This window comes from Amaranthus tricolor, chromosome 2, assembly GCF_026212465.1.
Source record: "Amaranthus tricolor cultivar Red isolate AtriRed21 chromosome 2, ASM2621246v1, whole genome shotgun sequence".
Taxonomy (NCBI): Eukaryota; Viridiplantae; Streptophyta; class Magnoliopsida; order Caryophyllales; family Amaranthaceae; genus Amaranthus; species Amaranthus tricolor.
In genome coordinates this window covers 5351296-5377998 of record NC_080048.1, presented here as the reverse complement: position 1 = coordinate 5377998, position 26703 = coordinate 5351296, and the positions used below count along the sequence as shown (strand labels likewise).

The window sequence follows — 26703 nt, the reverse complement described above, 5'->3', positions numbered from 1 at the left end:
GGGATATGTTAGACAATCTCTACAGATTAGTTGATAAAAATTAATTCCTCGTATAAATAGTAAAAATTAAATTTTTATCACATGAGTGAAAGAAATAATCTTCAACCAGTAAGAAAATATAGAATTTCTCAATCACTATGCTAATCTCGAGTTTTCGACTTGGACTTATTAGATACTCTATTACAATAGATAATGTGTCAATGGCAAAGATTATTCCACGTGGTTTTAATATTATAAATAAATGCATCAATTTCCAACTCATTTCTCATTCAATTTCTTAAAATTATTATCTAAACGAAATTTAAAAAATTCTTTAAAGAGAGAAAAAGAGGGTCCAAAAACTTGTTTAAAAATATGGCAGGGAGAAATGGTGCTTTGGTACCTGTTGTTGCTATTCTTTTTGGTGCATTAGCAGTTCTTTTCACTTTTATTGCTTATGCCAAAAGGATTAAGGTAAGTTTTTACATAAATAATCAATAGTATTTTCATTATTATAATTTTGATGCATTAAAATAACTAAATAATCTATATTATTCTCAAGTTGATGAACTATTTGGCTGAATTCTTTTTTATGGGTATGGGTTGTCGTCTTTTAATCCTGTTCAGAGCTTGATCATATTCTCATAAAAGAGCATTATGTATTGAGTGGAACTTAAAAGAGAATTATATGAACCTATGAGAATAATTAGGTAATCGCCTATTTAAACCATCTATTATCATACATCTATCAATCCTTATATATAAACTTATATTGATCTACAACAAGATATATTTAGGTGAACTAAACACTAAAATCTATTTGTACTTAATTAAGTTTGTGGTTTTAGAAGGCATTTCTAACTTCTTTCATGTAGGGCATAGGAATATTAAATAATGTAACATTTATTTATTATCATACATTTCTACTTAATAATTAACTTATGTTAAATGAACTAATTCAACTAAAAGTTTAAATTGATTGTTGAAGCTTTATAATTATAAGTTACTCTATTACGCCCCTTTACATAATTTTTTTTTTGAGTTACAAATATAACGCAAACACACGTCTTTTTCATACACAGTGATAAATATTCTACTTAAAATGAGAATATGAGGAAATTTAAACCCATAATCAATCTGTTACGTTGAATTATATTTCATCTGTATACATATAACATTTGAAAAATCATCTGTATACAAAAAGGCCGTAATTAGCAATTCATATTACTTGATCTTGACAAATATATTCTCTCCGTAACATTAAAATTGCTAGAATTAATTGACGGTGAAAACTCTCACATTACACAATTTGTATTCTAAATGGGCAGCCTGAAGATGTTAGTTGGAACGTAGACGACGGTTCATGTGTGTATCCAAGAAGTCCAGCAAGTGTCTTGTGTGTGTTCGCAGCAATATTTCTTTTCACTGCTCAGATTATAATCAGTGTTGGTGCTAACTGCTTTCGGCGTACTACTATTCCTTCACTTATTCTATTCGTCTTGTCCTGGTACTCACGTTTTTTAATTATCAATGTTTCTAATTACGGTATATTACTTTAAGGTTGTAAAAATAAATTTAATATGTTGTAAAAATCAATGTGAACATAACATTCGATTTTAACGTATCCGGAACACCTGACCCGATGACCCAAATGAACATACCTTCATTTAATTTTGAATAAAACAAAATAGGCAAGTCTAAGGTCCGACACTGATCTAAATTACTCAAGGCCAGACATTTGTCAAGGGTCTAGAGTGAGAAAGGGGTCCATTACCTCAATTCAGCATGTTATCAGCATGTACGACGTAGAACACCTACAATTGTAACTTTACTTCAGACACCCTTTAAAGACTGAAATCGACCCTCTATAGAAACTCTTTTTTTTTTTTTTCTTAGAGCCCTTAAAATGTCAGAAACAACACTTAAAATACTCATATACGTTATTATTGATAGAGCATAAAACACATCATGGAGCTTTAACCATTAGCTTAAGTTTTTTGGTTGTGTTGGTTTCTTGACATGGTAAATCAGAAGCCAACATAACAAATGGGTCACTAATTCAAATCATTTCAAATGAAATATTTAACACTATATATGAGGTGGACATGTGTTGCATTAATATTTATTTCCATCCTAAGAAACTGTCATGTGAAGGGAGGTAATAGAGTAAATAAAATATATAAGAGTCTCAAATATTAGCTTAAGCTATTAGATCAATTGGGTTTTTAACTAAATACATTGATTTGTTATGGTTCATATAATAGACCACATATGTTGTGATTATCACTAATAAACCTAATTTTATGTGTGTATATATGTACGCACGTGAATAAATGCAGGGTTTCATTTTTTAAAGCATTTGTACAATTCATAGGCACAGCTATTCTAAACAACAGCAACTATTTATCACGTAAACATTCAACAACCTGCTATGTTGAAAAGAGAAGGTTTTTCTTTGCGGCAGCTATTTGGTGTATAATTACACTAATTTTAAGCCTAAGTTCTTACGCTTTCTATGCGTGTACTTCTGAGGCTCAACATAGAAATGTTAATCTACAAAGAACTGCTGATTCTGACGTTGGTGTTGCAATGGGACAACCTCATATGCGTCATATGCAAATGTCAAAGGACCAATGTTGATATCAATATGTAATGCATTTATGTTGGTTGGTGAAAATTAAAACCAATTAATATTATTATACGTATAAAAGTAAAATGATATGCTTATATTTTAAGTTTACGATTTTAAAATAAATATGTAAATATGTTTCTCACACACTGAATTTGTACTATAATTTTAAAATTGTAGTAATTATTTATAAATTTATAATAGTTATTCACCTAATGACCCATCCAGCTTAGTGATGTAAAGAGTTTAACTTACAATTAAACATGAGTGACGGGTCAAGGGCCTATAGAAATTTAAATTTGACTCTTAAATGTATAACCTTTAAATAAGTCAAACTTTAAACGAACTCTTTGTTTATATAAATAAAGCGGGTTAATATGGGATCTATGCGGACATTAAATGGGCTTATATTATTATTATTATTATTATTATGATTATGATTATTATTATTATTATTATTATTATTATTATTATTATTATTATTATTATTATTATTATTATTATTATTTTGCTTGAACTATGATACATTACTATTGATTTCTGATAATCAATAGTCAGATTATAATTGACAAAAACAAGAAATGAAGTTATTGGACATTTTACTCAATCTGACAAGCTTATTCCAGTCAATATTGGACATGGTATGTAGGTGGTCCGTTCATTTTCTTAATACTTCTATTAAAAAAACCCAATATTGCACATCAGTCTACTATTTTAGGTGGTCCCCTACAATTCTTAATATTAAAAACACCTAATATTGCACATGGGTCTACTATTTTAGGTAGTTACTTCATTTTCTTAATATTTGTGCCCAAACCAAAAGGGACAACTAAATTGAATTGGAGGGAGTATATATATATATATATATATATATATATATATATATATATATATATATATATATATATATATATTATATACAAATATGTATATATATATATATATATATATATATATATATATATATATACATATATATATATATATATATATATATATATATATATATATACACATACATACATATATATATATACACACACACACACACACACACACATATATATATATATATATATATATATATATACACACACATATACATATATATATACACATATATATATATACACATATACATATATATATATATATATATATATATATATATATATATATATATATATTTACACACACATATATATATATATACACACATATATATATATATAGTTAGTTAGTTGAAAAACTAAGCAATCGCTTAGGATAATTTAACTGTTATTATTTTTAATATTTATTTGAGCACAACGAAACAAGCCAATATAACACCATCATGATTCAATTGCAAACAAGACGTGCAAAAGGAGTTTGGTCCCACGCGGAAAAATAAATTATAATCTATCTTTACTATTTTAAGCGTATTAATTGAATTTAGACCATTAAATCATATTTAGTTTATATTTTATTTTTAATTTATAAGTTAAAATATAATAAATGAGATTTTGTTTTGTTTGCTTAATGTAAAAATTCGTGCACATACAGACGAAAGAAAAGAATTTGCTTAATGTAAATATTTATTTTGTTTTCTATTTTTGTTTCCTTGCTTTTATTATATAACCTCCTTACTTTTCTTCATTGCATCATGGTATACTATCTCTCTTTTATATTTTTGTTTCCATTTCTTGTTTCAATTTGTATATGTATGTAATTGTCAAAAAGTCATGATCATATAAAATATTGATCATGTTAACATCTTAATCCAAAAAAGTTTAACCCAGCTATATAAATCGGTAAATCAATATAATTACAATAGTCATTGACATGAATTTTTCATATCTATTCATTTTGATTATTTATCATCAATGTGTAAATCTAGATTCTACTGATATGTTCACTCATCCATCTAATCATTTGTATTTCAAATACCCCAATAATCCTACCTAAAAGCCGAACATTTTAATCTGAATTTATGAGAGTGACTCTAATAAACATTTATAAAAATTTACAGCCTTTTAAGAGCATACTTCAATCACATATATATTATCACGCTTTATTATTGTCACTCAAAGTTAATCCTATGAGGTCAAATATTAAAGAATATCCTTACTACTCTAAAAGATAGATTCGAAATATATGGAACATTCACTTGAAGCATGATTCATGTGCCTTTCAACTTTTTAGTATTGCCTCTACCTATCATTTATATTAGTACTTCTTGTACTCTCTTTTACTCCTACTTATAAAATTAAAACTTTATTTTTCAATTTATGTCTCCATAGTTATAACTTAGCATTTATCGTCATAATTTGTGTTCTCATCACAAAAATAAATTGTGCCACATCATTTTTTCGGTTATTCGGGTGTGGTTAACTAAGAATGAACTTATTTTAATCAATTGAAATGTACAGAATGAACTTAAGTGTTTATTATTATCCACATATGAGTTGTTTTACATTGGAGAAAAAATAGATGATATATTAATCAATTTATAAATTTAAAGATCGTAAGTCCTACTATTACCAATTGTTTTTGCGCGTGCAAATGATAGCATTTGCGCGTGCGCGCGTATTTCTTTTGTTATGGTGATTTTTCTTACACGATTTGTTGTGTTGTATATATTTCGAAAAGGGTATGTAGAAGTCTCGATTTTTATCCATAAATATTGTGAATTTATCAATTTAGACTTTAGAGTGTTATTATTTGTTTACTATTGTTACATATTTAATTGTTGATTAATTCTAATATTAATTTCAAAGAGGTGAGAAAATAGATACTCCTTCCAGTTTTATAACTTTGTCCTATTTTATTTAAACATAAAGTATAAAAAAGTGGAGAGGATCATTATAAAGTGGTACTTAATTTGTTAAATTATTAGTAAAGGACAAAAAAAGAAGAGAACACCACTTAAAAGTAAAGTAAAGTAAGAAGTAATATTATAAAAAGAACCTAACATAAAAAAATGGGGCAACGTGAGTATAATGGACAAATAAAAAAATGAAACAAAGCCTATTGAAATAGAGGGAATACATATAACAAAATTCAGCGCAAAATAAAATATTTAAAAAAATCTAGCTATAAAGGAATCTAAATTTGATTTGTAACTATTTAAAATAAAATATATTGACTTTTATGATAATCATCAACGTAGTTTCATATCATGACCAGTACTAGTGTACTTTTCAAAAGTTTTTTTTAAGAGACCAATAAAAAATTTAACGGTGTACATAATTAAAAGCAACGAAATTTTTAGCAATTCTCTAAATAAAATTGCTAAAACCTCAACGATTATAAGATGTTGTACATAATTTAAGAATTTATATGTAACACTCTAGAATTTTCGACCCCTTAACGAAACCAAAACCGTAAAGGACGGGAGGAAATTGGGGTGTTACATAAAAGAAAAAGGACGAGAATTTAGATAAACGTTAAATATTAACTTTTAAAAGGTGGATGAGTGGAAATTTCGGCAGCATCTCTTCTAAAAATCGAACATGTGGTAGAACAATTAGCACAATAAAAAACATTAAACTAATCTAAGACATCATTGCTTTTAAATTCTCACACCACTGCGAGATGATTAGTCGTCGGATTCTCAAATCAACATGCCAAGCATGGATCGTGGTTCTAGTGTCAACGTTTGCGTTTTAAAAAGACTTAACTCCTTAAAACCATACAGAGTTATAAACTACACTGCGGAAATACAAATATACGAGAGAGGACACAAGGCCTCATAACAAAACATATACAACCAAAGTTTACAAAAGATAACCAGAGCTACAAAATCGAAAGATAGCGGTATGACACAGGTTATGCTTCGCCCTCATCACTCTCCCCCAATGCAATGCAATGCAAAAGAAGCTCCAGTACCTGCTACGCCTGTCTATGATCCTCCTGCTGCTCGACATTAGACCAAAGGCCAATGTGTTATAGCAGGACAATCATAGAAAGTCATCAACAATCAAACATAAACACAAACACGTACACGTCAGTAACTAGCATCAGATATAATAAGGCCAACTACTAGATAGCATTATATCATAAAACAACATAAGATGATTTCATAAAACGCAAGCACAAATAGTAACCATTTATCGGCCACTTATACTTCTTAAATTCATTACGTGCTTTCCAACCCGAACCATGTGTTCTTGGGTAGAATGCAGGTCTTCACGCTCCTCTTTTTAAACATACGTATAGTATCAATTCGACCAAGGCATTAACAGAATACCTAACACATGACCTTATAGAGCTTGTCTATCTTAAGGTAAGTGTGATCATAGTCTGTAATACCCTTGAGGTAAATTAACTTAGGCACACTTCTCACTAGCATAAACTATTCTATTAATAAGTAGATGTTCTATCAATGAGTAAATATTCTATTAAAAAGTAAACGTTCTATCAATGTGTAAGCTTTCTATCAAAGAATGAACCTTCTATCATTAAATAACTTTCGATCAATGAATAAATTTTCTATCACTGAATAACTTTCTATCAGTGGATTTTTCTTTATTTCCTGGCATAGTGACACGGCCAAGGACGTTATTGGCCATCCGGCGCCCATGCAAAGTATGAGCTCATGCCCCCTCCAGCTGACCCTCTCGGGTCTTACCTTCGGGAAAAACTAACACACTGGGGTTCTAAACTAGTGAAGAGGCCACCATATTGGGGTTTGCAAGGCTCGCATGGTAACACCTCGATCAAGGAGCAGTATCGGCCATCCGGCGCCCAGTGATCCAAGCATGCTCAAACCCCCCTTACGGTGGTCCCGTCGAACCTCACCTAGGGGACTACTAAATCAACCGGACATAATCCAATTGAGTCATGCCAGCTAATCATAATCTAATACTTTATCAGATGGGAAGAACTTCCACTTTCGACTAATAATGAGCGCCCTGGGATAGCAGTACGCCAAAACCTACTGAGCCACTCATCTAAATATGAAATTCACCTCTAAAGGAGTCATTCTAACTCCAAGTAAGGCATAATCCAATTCTTAAATAAATAAGGGAGTGGTCCCCGCCTCCTACTAACACTCTCATTCTCTTAGCTATTCTAAGCGTAAGGATTTCGTAATCGATAGCTCTTCATATAAAGTGTACTCACTAGTATCTCATAGTTTCAAATTGCATATAAGGGTTAGTTACTGCGTATACGTACCTGTAAGCGTCACTGCAAGATCAAAAGTCACAAAATTACCCGACTAAGGCTCTACTTTCCTCTTACAAAATGGGCACCTATATTCAAAATTAAACTTATATTGATCTATAACAAGATATATTCAGGTGAACTAAACACTAAAATCTATTTGTACTTAATTAAGTTTGAGGTTTTAGAAGGCATTTCTAACTTCTTTCATGTAGGGCACAGGAATATTAAATAATGTAACATTTATTTATTATCATATATTTCTACTTAACATTTAATTTATGTCAAATGAACTAACTCAACAAAAAGTTTAAACTGATTGTTGAAGCTTTATAATTATAAGTTACTCTATTACGCCCTTTTACATAAATTTTTTTTTGAGTTACAAACATAACGCAATACACGTTCTTTTCATACACAGTGATAAATATTCTACTTAAAATGAGAATATAAGAAAATTCAAACCCATAATTAATCTGTTACGTTGAATTATATTGATACTATTGTTCATTTGTATACATATAACATTTGAAAAATCAAATTAATTAACTACAAGAACGCCGTAATTAGCAATTCATGTTACTTTCTTGACAAATATACTCTCTCAGGTAAAAACTCTCACATTACACAATTTGTATTCTAAATGGGCAGCCTGAAGATGTTAGTTGGAACGTAGACGACGGTTCATGTGTGTATCCAAGAAGTCCAGCAAGTGTCTTGTGTGTGTTCGCAGCAATATTTCTTTTCACTGCTCAGATTATAATCAGTGTTGGTGCTAACTGCTTTTGTTGTTGCGGTGTTCGTTGTGTTTCACGGTGTACTACTATTGCTTCACTTATTCTATTCGTCTTGTCCTGGTACGCACGTTTTTAATTATCAATGTTTCTAATTACGGTATATTACTATAAGGTTGTGTACAATCCATCCTTTTAAATTATACTTTAGGTAAATCTAAAAATTTAAATTAGGGGTAGATTAGAACAACTTTTTAGGTGATTGATTTAAATAGGTCTTCAAAACAGATTCGATGACTCGATATTTACCTGATCTTGACGCCGAACCCGACTAAACCCGACTTCAAAATAAATTTAATATGTTGTAAAAATCAATGTGAACACAAGATCCGATTTTAACCTACCCGAAACACCTGACCCGAAATTCACCCAATGACCCAAATGAACACACCTTCATTTAATTTTGAATAAAACAAAATAGGCAAGTCTAAGGTCCGACATTGATCTAAATTACTCAAGGCCAGACATTTGTCTAGGGTCTAGAGTGAGAAAGGGGTCCATTACCTCAATTCAGCATGTTATCAGCATGTACGACGTAGAACACCTACAATTGTAACTTTACTTCAAACACCCTTTAAAAACTGAAATCGACCCTCTATAGAAACTTTATCTTTTATTTTTCCTAGAACCCTTAAAATGTCAGGAACAACACTAAAAATACTCATATACGTTATTATTGATAGAGCGTAAAACACATCATGGAGCTTCAACCATTAGCTTAAGTTTTTTGGTTGTGTTGGTTTCTTGACATGGTAAATCAGAAGCCAACATAACAAATGGGTCACTAATTCAAATCATTTCAAATGAAATATTTAACACTATATATGAGGTGGACATGTGTTGCATTAATATTTATTTCCATCCTAAGAAACTGTCATGTGAAGGGAGGTAATAGAGTAAATAAAATATATAAGAGTCTCAAATATTAGCTTAAGCTATTAGATCAATTGGGTTTTTAACTAAATACATTGATTTGTTATGGTTCATATAATAGACCACATATGTTGTGATTATCACTAATAAACCTAATTTTATGTGTGTATATATGTACGCACGTGAATAAATGCAGGGTTTCATTTTTTAAAGCATTTGTACAATTCATAGGCACAGCTATTCTAAACAACAGCAACTATTTATCACGTAAACATTCAACAACCTGCTATGTTGAAACGAGAAGGCTTATCTTTAGGGCAGCTATTTGGTGCATAATTACACTAATTTTAAGCCTAAGTTCTTACGCTTTCTATGCGTGTACTTCTGAGGCTCAACACAGAAATGTTAATCTACAAGGGACTGCTGGTTCTGACGTCGGTGTTGCAATGGGACAACCTCATATGCGTCATATGCAAATGTCAAAGGACCAATGTTGATGTCAATATGTAATTTTAAAAATTGTAGTAATTATTTATAAAAAATGCCACTGAAATATGAACTCTTAGAAACTAAATATATACCGATATTTTTAATTTTCACTATTTAAAGTGGTTAAGATAATCCTCATACTCATCATTCCTTTTTCCAATTGTTGAATAGAGATTGTATTAGCTTATAGAAAGCTAAAAATTTGTAATTTGAACTAAAATGGTGAAAGTTTTTTATTTTCTTTACAAAAGTTTTCTTAATGGGATTTTATGTTGATTTCAATTTTATTTGCTCTATGTGTTAGCACGTGATATAATTGTATTTATACTTATTTTAACAATTGGCATGCTATATATATCAGCTAGCTCATTGGTAAACTGAACTTGGTAAGGTGTTAATGCATGAGTTTGTATAGGTAGTGAATTGGGCTTGCCCCTAAAAATCAGGTTTTAGCGGATTTTTTTTATTTGTCGTTAAATATATTTTTGAAAAAACCAAACAAATATTATGTCATTACAGTTTTATCGTAAAACAATTTTAAATGGGCTAACTAACGTAACTAAATTGATTCCAATATTACCTTTGATACTTAATAAAGGAACTGAATGACTTGTCTCATCTTGAGACATTCAAATACAATGAGTTTCTCTAGCAACATCGAGTTAATATAAGAGATAATAAATAGTATTATTTGATAAAATAGTAATTATTTGATCAATGGATACTCTGTACGTTATTTTGATTTTACACCATAATACTTAAAAAGTTTTCTTATATTTAATATGTATGATGCAATTTAAATCGAACAGAATGAGTATTTTTTTTTTTTTGAGAAGGAACAGAAATATTATTATTACTTATAGTCTTGTATAGATGATTGTGAGTTATACTTATTCGAGGTCAAAAATCTATTATACTAATACAAGTGTTGTAAACAAAAGTCCCCGTTTTTTTTGTTTGTCTACGTTGCTTTTTTTCAGTTTTTAAAGCACATTTTGAATTTTTTAATTTTATTTAAAATTTTCTCATATAGGGATAAATTTTAAAATGGACACACAAAAAAAATTAAAGGAGTTCGTATTATAAATTTATAATAGTTGTTCACTTAATGACCCATCCAGCTTAGTGATGTAAAGAGTTTAACTTACAATTAAACAAGTGCAACGGGTCAAGGGCCTATAGGAATTTAAATTTGACTCTTAAATGTATAAGCTTTAAATAAGTCAGACTTTAAACGAACTCTTTGTTTATATAAATAAAGCGGGCTAATATGAGCTCTATGCGGACTTTAAATGGACTTATATTATTATTATTATTATTATTATTATTATTATTTTGCTTGAACTATGATATATTACTATTGATTTCTAATAATCAATAGTCAGATTATAATCGACAAAAACAAGTAATGAAGTTATTGGACATTTTACTCAATCTGACAAGCTTATTCCAGTCAAAATTTATAAAGCTCACCCAATTCGACCCATTTTATTTTAAGCTCGATCTGATTTTTATCCAACCCATTGCATTAGGTCATTAATATCATTACTTCTATTATCAAGTACAAAACCATCATTCTTCCATGTTCAATAACATTGGATTATCTCCATATTCACTTAATCCATACTCAAAGAAAGGAAAAAAAAAATACAAAATATTTAACAAATTCCCCTTTCTTTCTTCCATAACCCAATTAACATTTTATAGGATACACCAAAATGCAGATCCCTACAATGTATGCCAATCCCAACCACTTTCAATTTGGACCTACAATTTTATATATAGGAGGGTCCATGTTTATATCCCCATTAAAGTTGCTTAACCTTCATAAAAATAAACCAAAATAGAATAAATAGTTTTTCAAATTAAGAAAAATATTAAAAAAATAGAATAATGATTACATTTTACAAGTGTACTATTGTCTATATTCCCAAGGGGAGATCTTAATTAGAAACTCAATTTAAGCTTTCTAAGATCTTTTTATTATTTTGACATAATGGCATTAATTAATTACTTTAATAATTAAGATTTGTGTTGCTTTTGCCTAACAAGTTCCTTCTTTACAGGTCTCATTAGTCATTACCAAAATTAAAGCATTTTTTTCCATTATATATTCTTCTTCGATTCAACTTCTACCTTAATGTGGGACCATGCATACCTTGGTTTCTTAGGTGTATTCATCATATATTGTTAATAATAGTAAATTGAAAATGATGGGTTTTCATTTCTTATTCTTGTTCTCTACATACATACATACATACATACATATATATATATATATATATATATATATATATATATATATATATATATATATATATATATATACTCCTATATATATATATATATATATATATAGGAGTATATATATATATATATATATATATATATATATATATATATATATATATATATATATATATATATATATATATATATATATATATATATATATATATATATATATATATATATATATATATATATATATATATATATATATATACTCCTCATTGGAATAAAATAATGTAATTACTTTTGTAGTGGTAAAAACTCCACATAAATTTATTGGAGTAAAATCAAGCAAGCAAATGATGATAAAATAATATAATTTAACGTGAATTAATATTTAAATTTAAGACCCTTCATTTCGAAAACTCATATTATCTTGTATGAGAGAAGAGTTGACCGTACGCAAATCCTATAAAGTTTCATCACAAAACCAATTAAGAATAGAAGTAGTCTATTAACCTTATAGATTAGTAAATTTCTCAATTCTTAGATGTGAGATCACATCTGGATTATAAAGGTTATTTTCCAAACACAAGTAGGCTGAATTAGGGGTAGAACAAAAAATTTTAGAGACCCTATTTATTTTTACAATGTCTTTCAAAATAAGGCGCTTCATTATATCAAAAGAATAAAATTTTTTCCACTTCAATAGGGGCAAAAAATTAATTGAATGACATACACAATTTTAAAAGTTATAATATTTTTTTAACAACTTTGTATTTTTAAATACTTAATATATACTGCACAATTCAATGTTGAGGCTTTCAATATTTCGAGGTCTTATGCGGTCGAACATGTTAAACATGCTCAGAACCTCCCCTGCACTTCAAAAAAAATATTTTAAGACAAAATATATTGTAACATCATATTCTAAAATTACTTCAAATATAAAAAAGTTTACAAACAAATCACTTAAAATGTGTTATTCGGAACCCGACTTAAATAACACCATTTAACATTTGAGACTCTTTAGTTCTGAATACTTTAGGCGGTCGGCTACCTGAAATTGCCGTAAAACTAGCCTTGGGCTGAATGAATGAGAAATGCTAGAATTGAACTTAATTCTTTGAAGAAAACGATATAAATTCCAACAAAAACAAGAATTGATTTTAATCTTTATTAAGTTGTCTAAAAATATAAAGATAATAAAATTTATTTAAAGGAAAATGTAATGTAAGTTCTTTTAAGTGGATTGATGCCACAATACATTAGTATTTATGGATTTGGGTGAAGTTTGAACTGAATGTAGTGGACCATCTTTTTGACTATGTCTGAGCAAATATGGGTAGTTTCAATTGGATCATACAGTTTGATAGAATGTTTGGGAATTAAGCACTGGTGGGTGAATGTTGTAATCAATCTTTTACACTTGGGAAGGGAAGTTCTTCCACATGGGATCTTTTACAAAAACTGATCATATATTTCAACACCAAATCTCTCCAACCTTAGGGCAAATCTGAGAACTCATAGCTCAACTTTAGTTTTTTTAACAAAAGTTTAATGATATTACAAGGGTTTCACGATAGCTGTTCATTCGAGTCATCGGATTTATTTTGGGTAATGTGTTTCGACTCGGTACAAAAACGGGTCTTGTGTTCACATTGATTTTTTATATAATTTTAAATTCATTTTGAAATTGGGTCAAGTCGGTTACAAAATTAGGTAGAAATTGGGTGATCATTCATTTGTTTTAAACACCTTTAGGTATTTCAGATAGAATTAAGATTTTCTCAATTATTTTTTGTCATTTATTTTTACTGAGATTTTAAAACCTATTTATAAATAAAATTTCATAATCCCTTTGCAGTAATGGAGAGTATTTTATCTTATACAATTGTCACGTCAATACGTATGTGGATTGTACCCTTGCCTTCCGAATCTCGATTATGAGCTGACTTAGTGTTTGAAGCTACTCCTTCTATTTTTTTTGTGATAGCTAGGAGTTCGATTCTTATTCATTACGCCTACAAATATTAATTTCTACTATCTTATCTTGATCGGACTCTTTTATCTTAAAATTAAAAAAAAATAGTTAAAGGCATTAAATGAGTATTTGGTTTAACCTAAAAGTCAGTTTTGATAGTTTTTGTATAAGTAATATTTTCTATTAAATACTTTACTTTTTGGAAAAACATTAATGATATTGAAAAATTTTATAATTTTTTATTCACTAAATCGACCCGAATCCGAACTAAATTGAAATTGACACATCTCAATTTAAAATTATTCAACCTAATTTAAAATCCATGTTGCATGGAAAGAAACGATACAATTTAGGAAGAAACATAAAAAGTATTAGGAATTCCAAATCTATGTTTTAAAAACAAGTTGATAAAGATATTATTCAACAAAAAGATACTTTGATTATGTGGTCATGTATTGTCTATTTAAGAGTAATAAATTTATGACACTCTGGAAATGTACAATTTGCTAAGTAACTATTTGTCAAGATGTGCCCTTTGTTTTTCTCCTTTTTACACCCCATTTTCTCCAACACAATAATGGTGACAAAACCCAGGAATCTTGTACCCTTTAATTCCTAAAAACACCCATGTTTTTAAGACCTTTAAGAATTGGGACTAACCCTTAAAGAAAAAGAGAGTAAAAAGAAAAAAAACCCAGGTGGGGAATCAAAAATTCATCAAAATCATCGTTATCAATTCAATATTCCACTCAAAAATAGAGTCTCCGTAACCATAATCAGAAAGTATGGAATGAAAAGAAAGGAGCAAGTTGGGGTTTATAAAGTCTCAAACTTTCACTGAATTCCAGGACAAACCATCATATTCTTTTCCACTCAATCAGTCATTTCTGTTATGTTCTTGTTTAACTAATTTTTGCAGTCTTACACATGTTAAAGTTCATACTATTCTCATTCTTTTGGTATTCCTTGTCAGATGAAGATACCCTTTTAGTTTTAAGTACCCTCATGAAACTTCCTACTTCCTAATACATCTCTAATTAGAGCGTCTTACAACAGGGTAGTTCTTCTTTTTCAACTGAGGGGTAAGTTTCCTTTTCATTTTCCATTATATATTTTAGAAAATTTGGAAATTTATTGATGGTATATGTGATTTATGTGGTAATAATCTTCATTTTATTATTATTCTAATGTCGTTAAATGGCTCTAGTAGTGTACTTGATAGTTTTAATGGGTTTGTACACAACTAGACCTGTATAAGAGATTGTTGATTGCACATAAATTTAATGATGTTCCATCCTAAAACCCAATTAGTAATAAAAGGAGTAGCCCATCAAACTTGTATGATAATCAACCTCTCTTTAAATTGTTCGATGGGGATCATATGAGGGTTATTTTTCTAACAATAACATTGCAAACATATGTGAAACTTAATAAACCGAGAACTATGAATCTTTGGCAGATATGAATATGCTGATAATTTCTTGTAGATTGATAAAATTGTGCTTTATATATTGTCCATTTTCTTATGGAAAATTTGGGTTTTTTTTGTGTTTTTTGTTTTTGTTAATTTTCTAGGTAGGAAGGGATTAGCATAATGATGGAAGAAAAGGGTTGTGTTTTTGTTTCAGAAACAAGAGATGATAGTTTATGTGCAATATACTTTGGTATATCTTGTGCCTTTTTTGCCCTAAAAAATTTGTCAAACCAAGTTTGGGATAACCAAAAATGTTTAGAAACAAGGGATAAAATGCTTCAAGGGGGTGCCCATCTCTTAGGACTATTAGTATGGAGGAGTATACAAAGGGAAGAATCAATGAGAATCGAAAAACATGAGCTTATTCATAAGCTCGAGTTAGCTGAAAACGAAATTATGGAGTTAAAAAGAGTAAGAAGCGAAGATGCTAAAGCGAATGAGAAAGTTGCGAGTATCTATGCCGCGCAAGAGCAAAGTTGGTTTGTCGAAAGAAGGAAACTTAGGCATCAAGTCGCGAGTCTATTGAATGACTTAAGGATTCTCGATAAAAGAAAGAATGAAGAGATTTCGGAATTGAATAGGAAACTCGGAGAAATGGAAGTTTTGTTTAAGTCTAAGGAAAAAGTTTTGGAGGAGGAAACGAGGAAAAGAAAAGAATACGAAGAGAAAGTGAAGTCGATTGAAGGGGTTTTAGAGGAATTGAGGGAGACTAATAAGCGCGAATCTAAGAATCATTCGTGTCAAATGTTGAAGCATAAGACAGCTTTCATTGAGCTTGTGTCTAATCAAAGGCAGGTAGAAGCTGAGTTGGGGCGAACTCTAAGGCAAGTCGAGGCTGCTAAGCAACAAATCGAGTTTTTGTATGAGGAAAAGGAGGAAGCAGTTTTGATGGTGGAAGAGTTATCGATTGAGATTGAGAAAATACACGCAGAGTCAGAACATAAGGATAAAATTTTGTCAGCAATGATGAGAAAACTTAAGTTGGATTCACCTGAAAAACAGATGATCTTGAAAGATCAGGTTAAGATGCTAAAACCGAAAAGGAAAGTGAGTTCGATAAGTGAAAGTCGAACTTTGAGAAATTTGTTTCCGAGGCAAGCTAGTGAGAATGCAAATGGGGAAGAATGTGATGATGTTAATGGGGATGATTTGGACACTGAAGTTAGAAAAGAAAACCCTGATTATTCTTCGCTCTCTAACCATGGATTTCCTGCAGAATGTGCTGAGTTTCGTAAGTTTTATCGCTTCATTCATCTCGTATCATTTGATGAGGTTGGAACTGATAAAGTATATAACGTATTCTGGGGCTTCAACCATTTGCGTAAGCTTTTAGTTGAAGCCCCAATAATGTATGTTAAAATTTTATCACGCCCCCTAATTTGTAGTTGTTATGTGTTATGGATTTTATCAGTTTTTGATCTTGAACTCGCAGAGGAAGAAACGCGGTTAGATAAATGGGTTCGGGCAGAGGCTGAGAAGTACCGCAATGCAGTTGAGCAGCGGCATCAATTGGAGTTAGACGCCTTGGAAGAACAAATAAGAATGAAAGACGATAAGTTAGAAGCCTCTCGTTGGCATCAGTTAAGTGCGGAAGTAGAGTCAAAGCGGTTGCAGTCCAAAATCGAAGGCCTAAATCAGGAAATGACACAACTCCGGGAGAGTAATTTGCGATTAGAGACCTTGTTACTAGACCGAGATGTGGAACTCAAAACGTTGAAAGATCAAATAATTGCAATGCAATTGAGCAATTTGAGTTCTCAAAAGGTTAAGAAACATTCATCTAAGAAGGAAATAATGCTAGATGATGATAAAGGTTGGTCTAAGTTTAAGATCGTTAGGAAAAACCCGTCTGACAAAGAGCAAGAAACAAATAAGTGTATGTTAGTAGAGACTAAGAAAGACGAGGGACATGATTTATCATCAAAACATACTTCTTCAACCTCGTTCTCCTCCATCGAAGATGTTGGAGAGAAAGAGGGTGAACAAAGTTTCGAAATTACACGAAAGGAAGTAGCGTCTTCTTGGAAAGTCGACCTACATGCCTTGGGAGTTACTTACAAGATTAAGAGACTAAACCAACAGTTGCTAATGCTTGATAGATTAACAGGACAGCAAGAAAACAGTGAGATCAAGAGTTTTAGTCTGTTGATTTCTTTCCTTAAAAAGCAAGTTAGTAGGTATCATTCGCTCCAAGAGAAAACCGATGACCTTAGCAAGCGAATGGTAAGCTTCTGTTAGAGTATAAAACATATCTTGGGATCATAGCCATCAGCTTAAGCTTTTGGTTGAGTTAGTTTTTTGACATGGAATCAGAAGTCAATGTGGCAAGAAGTCACGGGTTTTGATCTCAAGCACCCCTCATTTGAAGTGGAATATTTAGCGCCAGGTTTGAAAAGGGCCTATATCCACACTTCTAGCCCGAAGGGCTCTCGTGTGAGGGGCCTTAACCATCAGCTTAAGCTTTTGGTTGAGTTGGTTCTTTGACGGCTTCGTATATTCCCTGCACATCATGCAGATTATCAGCAATTTCGACCTGTTTTTTCTCTGACCTTTGTTGATTCTTACGCTGTTTTCAGGGCAACAAAGATGCGACATCAAAACGAGGAGCGTTAGGCTCCAAGAAAACGAAGGAGGAAACAAGAAAACTCGAGCATTTTCTCGAAGAGACATTTCAGTTACAAAGATTCATAGTAGCAGCAGGACAGAAACTGATGGAAATACAGTCCAAAATTGCATCAGGATTTGTTGCAGGAATCACAAATGAGCTTGATGGGCCAGATAGTTTCGACATGAAACGATTTGGGGATACGATTCAATCGCTTTTAAAGGATGTTCAAAGGGGTCTTGAAGTTAGGATATCGCGGATTATTGGAGATCTTGAAGGTACATTGGCTTATGAGGGAATTCACTTTCTGAAGTAAGAAATTTTAGAGCTTGAAATACAGTTTTTTCTGTTAAAATCATTGAGTGTATAGTATGTCTTTATGTCATTTTGATGCTTAAGAAAAGGCAGTTTTATGTGACCATGTAAATACACAACAATCCAAAATAATACTATATGATCTACTCCATAAAATATGCTCGTTTTATGTGTACGACCATTGAACTGATGTACTGGTTTATATAGTCATTCTCAATCTTTTGGGACTAACGTTTTAGGGTTGTTTTTACTTGGGTTTGTTGGTTTTCAGCACATTCTTTTGCAGGACCATATTTGGATTTATCAGTTGGATGAATCATCCAAAGTGTCTTTTCAATTTTAAGAAAAGGAAATAGTCTTTCGTGTTCAAGAAGGATGAGCAATAGAAACATCACTTTCAAATTGGTTCATAATCATTTCTCTGTGCTTATCAGGGGTAGTTCTGAGCATGTGCAAGATGTCCAACTGCATAGGCCCATATAAATTTAGGAGCCTTAAATACTATTGTTTATATGCTTTTGATTTAGTTTAATTATTTGTATTTAGGGATGTTTTTTTGTCAGCAATGTCAAACAGAATTACTCCTGCAATATCACCTGCATTGATCAGCCAAAGTCAGAAGTCAAAATTAGGCTGTAGCTGAAATGATATTATCTAACCAATGTAAATAAACTTTGGTTTGGCTTAAATTTCTTTGGCAAAATCTTTAATGCCATTTGTTTTGAATTTTGACCAATAATTGTTTTTGATATAAATTGCGGTTCAGTCACGTATTTTATGCGACTCTACTGCGATTTAGTCGCGTATTTTTGCAATTCTATCGCAGTTCAGTCGCGTGTTTGTGCGACTCTGACGCGGTCCAATCGCGTGTTTTGTGCGACTGGGTCCGTTTACACATGTACTAAAAATCAAAGCAAACTTTAAACGTTTGTTATTTTTCGCTCGGTTGTCGGAATTGGGCATATAATATATCATTGGAAAGATCTTAAAGTCTAGTTTCTAATACCACAAACATTGCATTAATGTTATTTTTTTATCAAAAGTTATAGCTAAAGGAGTGAACATGTATCAAATTTTTAGTTTTTAGTTAATTAATTAAAATTAATTAATCGAATTTTTTTCTTTTTGTATTAATATTCTTGATTTATTTACTTAATAATTTTAGTTTTTATTTAATTAATTAATATTAATTATTTATGGTTTTTTTAGCTAATTAATAATTATTATTTAGTTAATTAATAATAATTTTTGTTTGATTAATAATGAATTTAATTTAATTAACAATATTTAATATGCATGAAATAATTTAGTTTAAATAATAATAATATTAATATTAATTGTGAAATCATTTAATTGATAGTTAATTTAGTGATCAATTTCATCAACCATATTATTTTAATGTTCAATTTTAATTCTAAACGTTTTTTAGGAGAGAAATTTGAGAGATAAAGTTATGAAAATTATTAAAAAAAATATTGAAAATTTAATAAAAAAGGGTGAGGATACTTAGTAAAGCCCTATATTATATTATTACTCCAAGCTAGAGGTCATTAACTAATTTACTAGCTACAAGTCATACTAGAGGTCACAATACTAGCTACAAGATTAACTAATTTACTAATATACTTTTAACATAGCCACATAGGGTTTAAAGAAGCTAAACTCATTAAACTTAAGAAAAGTATTACAACTAACAAGGGTTTAATGAAGATTAACTAATTAAAATACTTAATCTAATTATTGTAACAACTAAATATATATACTACTCCATCTGTTTTAGTTTGTTCGTTACACTTTGGTCAAAAAACTCAAACTTTTAATTAAAGTGTAACTAACAAACTGAAATGGTATGAAAGTAATACTCTCCCACATTAAATATGATTTAAGTTAATTTCATATTTTTTTTTGTGTGCCTCAATAATCACAAAGACAAATGAGAAATAAGGTTAGGAAAATTTGCTACAAATGATTTCAAATTACAACTCATTCACATAAAATAATTTTTAATTAATATTATTTAACTCAAAATAATTCATACCCTCGAGTATCTTTTTACTAATATATTAGGTGCATTTTTTCCAATTTTCAATAAAAAAATTAGGCGTATTTTTCATACAAAACTAAAACTAAAGATTTTATGACTTTTGAAAATTCAGATATATAATTGGTTTAACCAACTGAGGTATATCACACTTTGAAGTTATATCATATGTGAGTTAAGGCTAAGATCTTCCTCTTCTTGTAGTTTGCCTTGAAAAAATGCTGCCTATTTCTGGTACAAATTGCAGTGTTCTCTTGTACTCTTCCAAGAAATCCAATTTCTCCATCTCTTGGCACCCATCCTCCTACAAAATAAGACTATCAATTTTATTTCTTTTATTTTAAATATATGTATAAATGAATCGTCTATTATTTTAATCAAACTCGAACATTATAAATAGTAGTAAATTCAATTAGCTTAATAATCTTATGTAGATGAAATGTTTGATTTAAGTGTACACAAGGTTGTTAGGATAGGAATTCTACGTAGGATTATTTAGAGGTAAAATTGAAATCGGTAGAATCGGATCGTAGGATCGTGTAATTCTAAAATGCGCATTAATATGCTTTAGATAACTAATAATCAATTATATATTTTTTAAAAGTTTTAAGGTATAAATAAATTTATTTGACTTCAACTATTAAGTTTTCAAAAAAAAAAAACTTTTAATAATCATTTATAAAATGCGAATCAAGAAAAACTTGAATTTCTGTCGTATTGGTATCGTTATTTGAATATATACATGAGTAAAATTTGGATTATATGAAAATTTTTTATGATTGGAACTGCTCGGATTGTAGGATCATAAGATCGTAGAATCGTGTTATGATCCTACCACCTAAATTTTGGAGTTAAGTAGAATCGTACGATTCTACCAACATTAGGATCCTACCTATGATCCGAATCGGTGACCTATATTTGAATCGTAAGATCGTAAAATTGTAGATCAGGATCGAGATTCCCATAACATACATCAACATTTGTCCATATAGTTCTTAATACAATAAAAAGGAAATGACAATCTATTAAATCACAAATCCTCAAAAAAACACAAGTACAATACATATACTTTATTTGTTTCTTTAGGTGAACATTTTGACTTTTACAATATTTATAAGTGTTGCTTTGACTCTTAATAGTGAATTATTATCTATAATAAATCTATAGCCACGTGAGATTTTATAGATTCATTTTAATATTTTCAACAAAATGACTTTTCATAATTTTTACTTGTGTATGACTAAAGATATTAGCAATTTAAAATATGTATTGACATGCATGTTTTGAAAAGAATCACAAATAAAAAGAATTAGAAGAAGTATGTTCCTTAATTAATTTTTTTAAATCCCTCACACCCATAACAAGTGAGTGAGATGAATTATGAAAGACTAATAAAATATAGCAATCAAATTAGTTCGTTATTTAAACTATCAGAATGTAGGAGTAATAAAACATGCAAATTTTAATAAGGCAAAATTATAAGAAACTACTTAATGTATATCCTTTTTTTAAAAAATTACTTTATGTAAAATTTTTGTAAAAAACTACCTTATATAATACAACTCTTTGCAAATCACTATCTTTTAACGAATAACATTTGTTGACCGTTAACATAACCTGTTGACCATCACATGATTCTCACCTGACTTATTAAAAGCTTTCCTTCTTCTTCTTCAATTAGGGACCTTGCTTTCAGAACATTTGTTTCACACGATTTCCTTATTCCCCTTTCTCAGATTTCCCTAAGTAAATTCACCAAGGAACCCTAATTTTTCCAACAATCAGTCCGCAATTAATTAGTAATGCATTCTTCTTCTTCAACAGCAAATTCGAAGCCTGAAAAATGTGGGTGTGGACTTCCGTTTGCAAGAAGAGTTTTATGGACCAAGGAAAATCCTAGAAGAAGGTTTAAGACTTGCGTTTTTTATGATCCTAATACAAATTGGAGGGGATGTAAAAAGTTTAAATGGATTGATGAACCTGAAATGGCTGATTGGAAAGAGAAGTGACTAACACACTTGTGGAGGACAAGCAACAATTAGTAACCAAAATCAAAATTTTGACTTTAAGGGTTTGTTTCTTGGAACATGAAAAGGAACAAGTAATTTCAGAACTTAAAAGGATTAAGAAGAAATGGATGAATGAGATGAAGCATGGAAATCAGTTCTCAAGCTTTAAGTTAGGGTTTTTCTTTTTTTTTTGTTGGGGTTTGTTGTATTAATCAATGCTATTAAATGAAGTGTATGACCTATTTAAGAATTTGTATTAGTGATTTGGATATGCAAGTAGGTTGATTTCTTTTGTAAAATGATTATGATAAATGAAATGGGTTTTGATTTTGTCTATTTGATTTCTTTTTTTGGTATTGTTGTTTGCTTTGATTTCTTTGTTGGTATTTCTGTGTGATGTTTGGTTGCTGTTTTCTGCTTGCAATAACATCTGTAGCCAACTCAATGTGTTTGTTGTTTACTGTTTGCTGTTTGAAGCACTGATTTTGAGCACTTATTCAATGTGTATGTATTGCTTGCTGCACTAATCAACTTCAGCATACTTCATTGTCTATGTAATGCTGCAGCACTAATAAACTTCAGCTTACTCAAAACAGTTCAGTGCAATGTGTATGTATTGATTGTCAGCACTAATCAACTTCAGCATACTTCATGTGTTTCAAAACTGAATTTTAGCACTCATGCAATGTCTATGTATTGTTGTAGCACTAATCAACTTGAGCATACTCAAAACTGATTCAATCTCCTTATCTACTACCAATTTAATTTCATCATCACCTATAAACACATCATCAAGATCATTCTATATTTTCTGCAAACAAATCAGCATCATCCTCATATTCATCCTCATTACCACCACTATAATCTTCATCACTACTATCATCAAAATCAGGATCTTGCTGCTCTATGTGGGCTCTCTCATTTGCTGTAAGGTTTAGGGTGGAAATAGCAGCTGAGTTTTCTGTTTTAGATCTAGGATTAGAACTAGGGATGGCAATGGGTTGGACTCGGCTCGGATTATACATACTTCGCCTTTGCTCTGGATTTTAGTCGAACTTTTTTTTTCAGTCCACCTCCACTCGGAGTCGGATTATGCATACTCCAAATTTGCCCCGACTCGGACTCTCGGACCTCCAACGGAGTCGAATTATTATCAAACTTTATCGTTGTGATATTGTACTAATGATTTAAAGCATACGAAGTTAACAAAATATATTTTTCAAATACAATTTAACAAAAAAATATGTACTTTGAATTCAAGTTTAACATGAGAAATATTCCTAATACTACATTTTAACAAAATTTTCTCGCATTTTGATTTGGCGTATTTTATTTCTCTTGATCTGATTTGTCGTATTTTGATTGATTGATCTAAATAAAAATACCAAGTAGTTTTTCAAAATCGAAAATTACAATTAATATGAGAGAGAGCTTAAATTAGTCACGTCTAGAGTTTTAAAGGAAACAAAATGTTGGGTTAAAAGTCAAATTCAAAGTCGGATTTCCTTCAGGGTCGGAGTCGGGTCGGAGTGTCGGATTTTTAATAAGGTCCAACTCCGGTCTGTCTCTAACTCGGATTCGGATCGTGAAGTCGGAGTTGGAGTCGGATAACCTTTTCCTCGGACTCGAATCGGATTATTTTCCTCGGATCGAGTCGGACTAGGGTCGGATTCGGACTGATTTGTCATCCCTAGTTAGCACTTAAAGATTCTTTAAAACCCGTATCTGTGGTTGGTGGTCCCTTTTCCCCAACATCAACATCTACATTTGTTCTTTCCAACTCATCCACAACCTTATGTGCCAAATCAGATCTTTCAATCTCCACCTCATCTACCCTAACAATCCTTACATTATCCACCTCAGTTGCCAACTCAGACCCCTTCTTTTTCAATTTACTAGCTTTTTTCCTGATTTTCAATTTCTGCATCTTATTGATCTAGCTAATTTTATAACCCTAATAAATATTCAGACACAACAACAATCAACTCACAAATTACAAGATAAAAAACAACAAACTCAAAATAAAAACACGTAGAAAATGGATTCAAATTTCTAAAACGAAAAAATTTAAAATTATGCCTAAAATACAACAATGAAGTAGAAAATCATAATTGAGTAGTAGTACATACTAGTATAGGTTAGAACTTTCAATGAGAAGAAGTTAAGAGGAGGATGGGAGCGAAATTTTAAGTTAGATAGTTTGAGGAAATCGTGTGAAACAAATGTCCTGAAAGCAAGGTCCCTAATTGAAGAAGAAGAAGGAAAGCTTTAATAAGTCACATGAGAATCATGTGATGGTCAACGGGTTATGTTAATGGTCAACAAACGTTATCCGTTAAAAGGTAGTGATTTGCAAAGAGTTGTATTATATAAGGTAGTTTTTTGCAAAAAATTTTACATAAGGTAGTTTTTTAAAAAAGGGGTATATATTAGGTAGTTTCTTATAATTTTGCCTTTTAATAATTATTTTGTAAAACTAGCTAAAACAATTGGTTAAACATTTTTACATTTATTACTTGTAATAAAAAAAAAAGTTACCAAGAAAATTAAAATTTGGATTAAGAAAAATAATGCGCTACATACTCGTATAGGGAGAGATATTACACACATATAACAAGTTTATAAGGGTGATATTTTTTTTCTATTTATATTCGGAACTTATACACCATATAATTGGATTTAATGATTAGTATTTAAAATTTCTTTTCACTAAATAAATTAGTATTGCATTTTTTGTGGGTGATAGGTGATAAATCTATAATTTATTATATATTAGCTCATATTTTTCAATTTTTTTACCAGAAAGTAATATATTCGCACAACTCATACATAAATAATGTTCGCACTTGAACTTTTATATATATATATATATATATATATATATATATATATATATATATATATATATATATATATATATATATATATATATATATATATATATATATATATATATATATATATATATATCATGGTATCATTTATCTAATTTACTTATTTATTTTAAATTATTAGCATCATATTACTAAAATACCCTTTGACCTTTTCAGTTGACCTTGACTTTCAGTCAATGGGCTTTTTCTGGAATTACCATTTTCCTTGAATGGCCCATGGGCCAGTTACCTCTAAAAAACCCTAACTCTCCACTTTCCCATAATGAAAGGCTCTCCTTGTTTCAAGAAGAATAACTGTCCATTCTTCCCATGACCAGTCCACCTCCCATTACTCCCACTACTCCCATGATAGTTCACTTCTTCTGCAACTTCCCTTCCTCACCATTATAAATAGGGGCTACCATCAAGGAGGGAGGATCATCTGAAATAGCTTTCCTAGTATCCTTGCTTACATTACTTCCTTAGCCTTCCTAAACACTAGCACTAGCACTAGCAATCCCAATCCCGACCTTCCTTCTTGCATTCATTCTACAATCTGTCATTCATTAATTTCCGATCTACGTTCTGACTTGAGCGTCGGAGGGGTTTTCCGGGAGATCACCCCCCGGACAAGGCTAACGTGTTGTGTTGCAGGAATTCAGGTCGCTTCCTCCCACGAGTTGCTACTTCCGATAACGCCTCCATCTGCGGTATTCCAAGTGTCTCGCACTTCCTCGTTTCATTACCGAAACAGTTTGGCGCCGTCTGTGGGGAGTGTTACAAAAAGTCATGGCTCCCAAAAGAAATCCAACACAAACCACAACCGTGCATAGCACAGATACAGACACTTTCGCAGGTCACGCTAATAACCAAGCCGTGACTCGTCGTGATCTGGACATGCTAGCACGAAACCTCACTGCCGCTTTTTCCGAACAACTCCGCACTGTCATGAATAATAACAATAACCCCCCTCAACAGCAAGTATTGGAAGAAATGGCGGAGCAGATAAAAAATCTGCGAGAGAGAATCGAACCCCACCAGGAGCTATCAAAATCCCATGAATCTCAGGAGGGGAACTCAAGGATGTCACATTCCAGTAGACGCAATAAGAAGAGGAGGGAAAGATCGAGGACACATACAAGCCTCAACAGAAGCGAATCCCAAAACGGGGAATCCAAAACCGCCTCTCGAGATGCCCGTACTTACCTGGAAAACAAGAAGCAGAGGGCGTTCGAAAGTGTTCAATCATTGGTGGACAAGA

General features: G+C 30.8%; 3 protein-coding genes across 4 annotated transcripts; all 3 read left to right on the top strand.

Moving 5' to 3' along the window:
* Nucleotides 1-268: 268 nt before the first annotated feature.
* LOC130806786 (uncharacterized) lies at nt 269-2993 on the top strand. Its single transcript, XM_057671987.1, has 3 exons — nt 269-453; nt 1308-1486; nt 2319-2993. Exons 1-3 carry the CDS (start codon nt 355-357, stop codon nt 2617-2619), a joined length of 579 nt encoding a protein of 192 aa, XP_057527970.1. The 5' UTR covers nt 269-354; the 3' UTR covers nt 2620-2993.
* A 196-nt stretch (nt 2994-3189) lies between these two features.
* LOC130805428 (uncharacterized) lies at nt 3190-9917 on the top strand. Its single transcript, XM_057670201.1, has 3 exons — nt 3190-3249; nt 8405-8610; nt 9617-9917. Exons 1-3 carry the CDS (start codon nt 3190-3192, stop codon nt 9915-9917), a joined length of 567 nt encoding a protein of 188 aa, XP_057526184.1.
* A 4709-nt stretch (nt 9918-14626) lies between these two features.
* Nucleotides 14627-19331, top strand: LOC130806292 (uncharacterized). 2 transcript variants are annotated; one of them, XM_057671304.1, is made up of 4 exons: nt 14627-15207; nt 15701-16830; nt 17032-17822; nt 18176-19325. In XM_057671304.1, the coding sequence occupies exons 2-4, from the start codon at nt 15720-15722 to the stop codon at nt 18518-18520; spliced, it is 2247 nt and encodes a 748-aa protein (XP_057527287.1). In that variant the 5' UTR covers nt 14627-15207; nt 15701-15719; the 3' UTR covers nt 18521-19325. The 2 variants fall into 2 exon arrangements, with proteins under 2 accessions (XP_057527287.1, XP_057527288.1); XM_057671305.1 differs by having other exon boundaries at nt 14633-15207; nt 17032-17363; nt 18176-19331.
* Nucleotides 19332-26703: the final 7372 nt, after the last annotated feature.

Bases quoted from the DNA above. Each gene is read 5' to 3' on its own strand.
- LOC130806292 (XM_057671304.1), top strand. From the start codon at position 15,720: ATGATGGAAGAAAAGGGTTGTGTTTTTGTTTCAGAAACAAGAGATGAT. The intron at 16,831-17,031 runs GTAAGTTTTATC...TTGAACTCGCAG, and splicing joins TGCAGAATGTGCTGAGTTTC to AGGAAGAAACGCGGTTAGAT. The intron at 17,823-18,175 runs GTAAGCTTCTGT...CGCTGTTTTCAG, and splicing joins ATGACCTTAGCAAGCGAATG to GGCAACAAAGATGCGACATC.
- LOC130805428 (XM_057670201.1), top strand. From the start codon at position 3,190: ATGAAGTTATTGGACATTTTACTCAATCTGACAAGCTTATTCCAGTCA. The intron at 3,250-8,404 runs GTATGTAGGTGG...CTAAATGGGCAG, and splicing joins TCCAGTCAATATTGGACATG to CCTGAAGATGTTAGTTGGAA. The intron at 8,611-9,616 runs GTACGCACGTTT...GAATAAATGCAG, and splicing joins ATTCTATTCGTCTTGTCCTG to GGTTTCATTTTTTAAAGCAT.
- LOC130806786 (XM_057671987.1), top strand. From the start codon at position 355: ATGGCAGGGAGAAATGGTGCTTTGGTACCTGTTGTTGCTATTCTTTTT. The intron at 454-1,307 runs GTAAGTTTTTAC...CTAAATGGGCAG, and splicing joins CTTATGCCAAAAGGATTAAG to CCTGAAGATGTTAGTTGGAA. The intron at 1,487-2,318 runs GTACTCACGTTT...GAATAAATGCAG, and splicing joins ATTCTATTCGTCTTGTCCTG to GGTTTCATTTTTTAAAGCAT.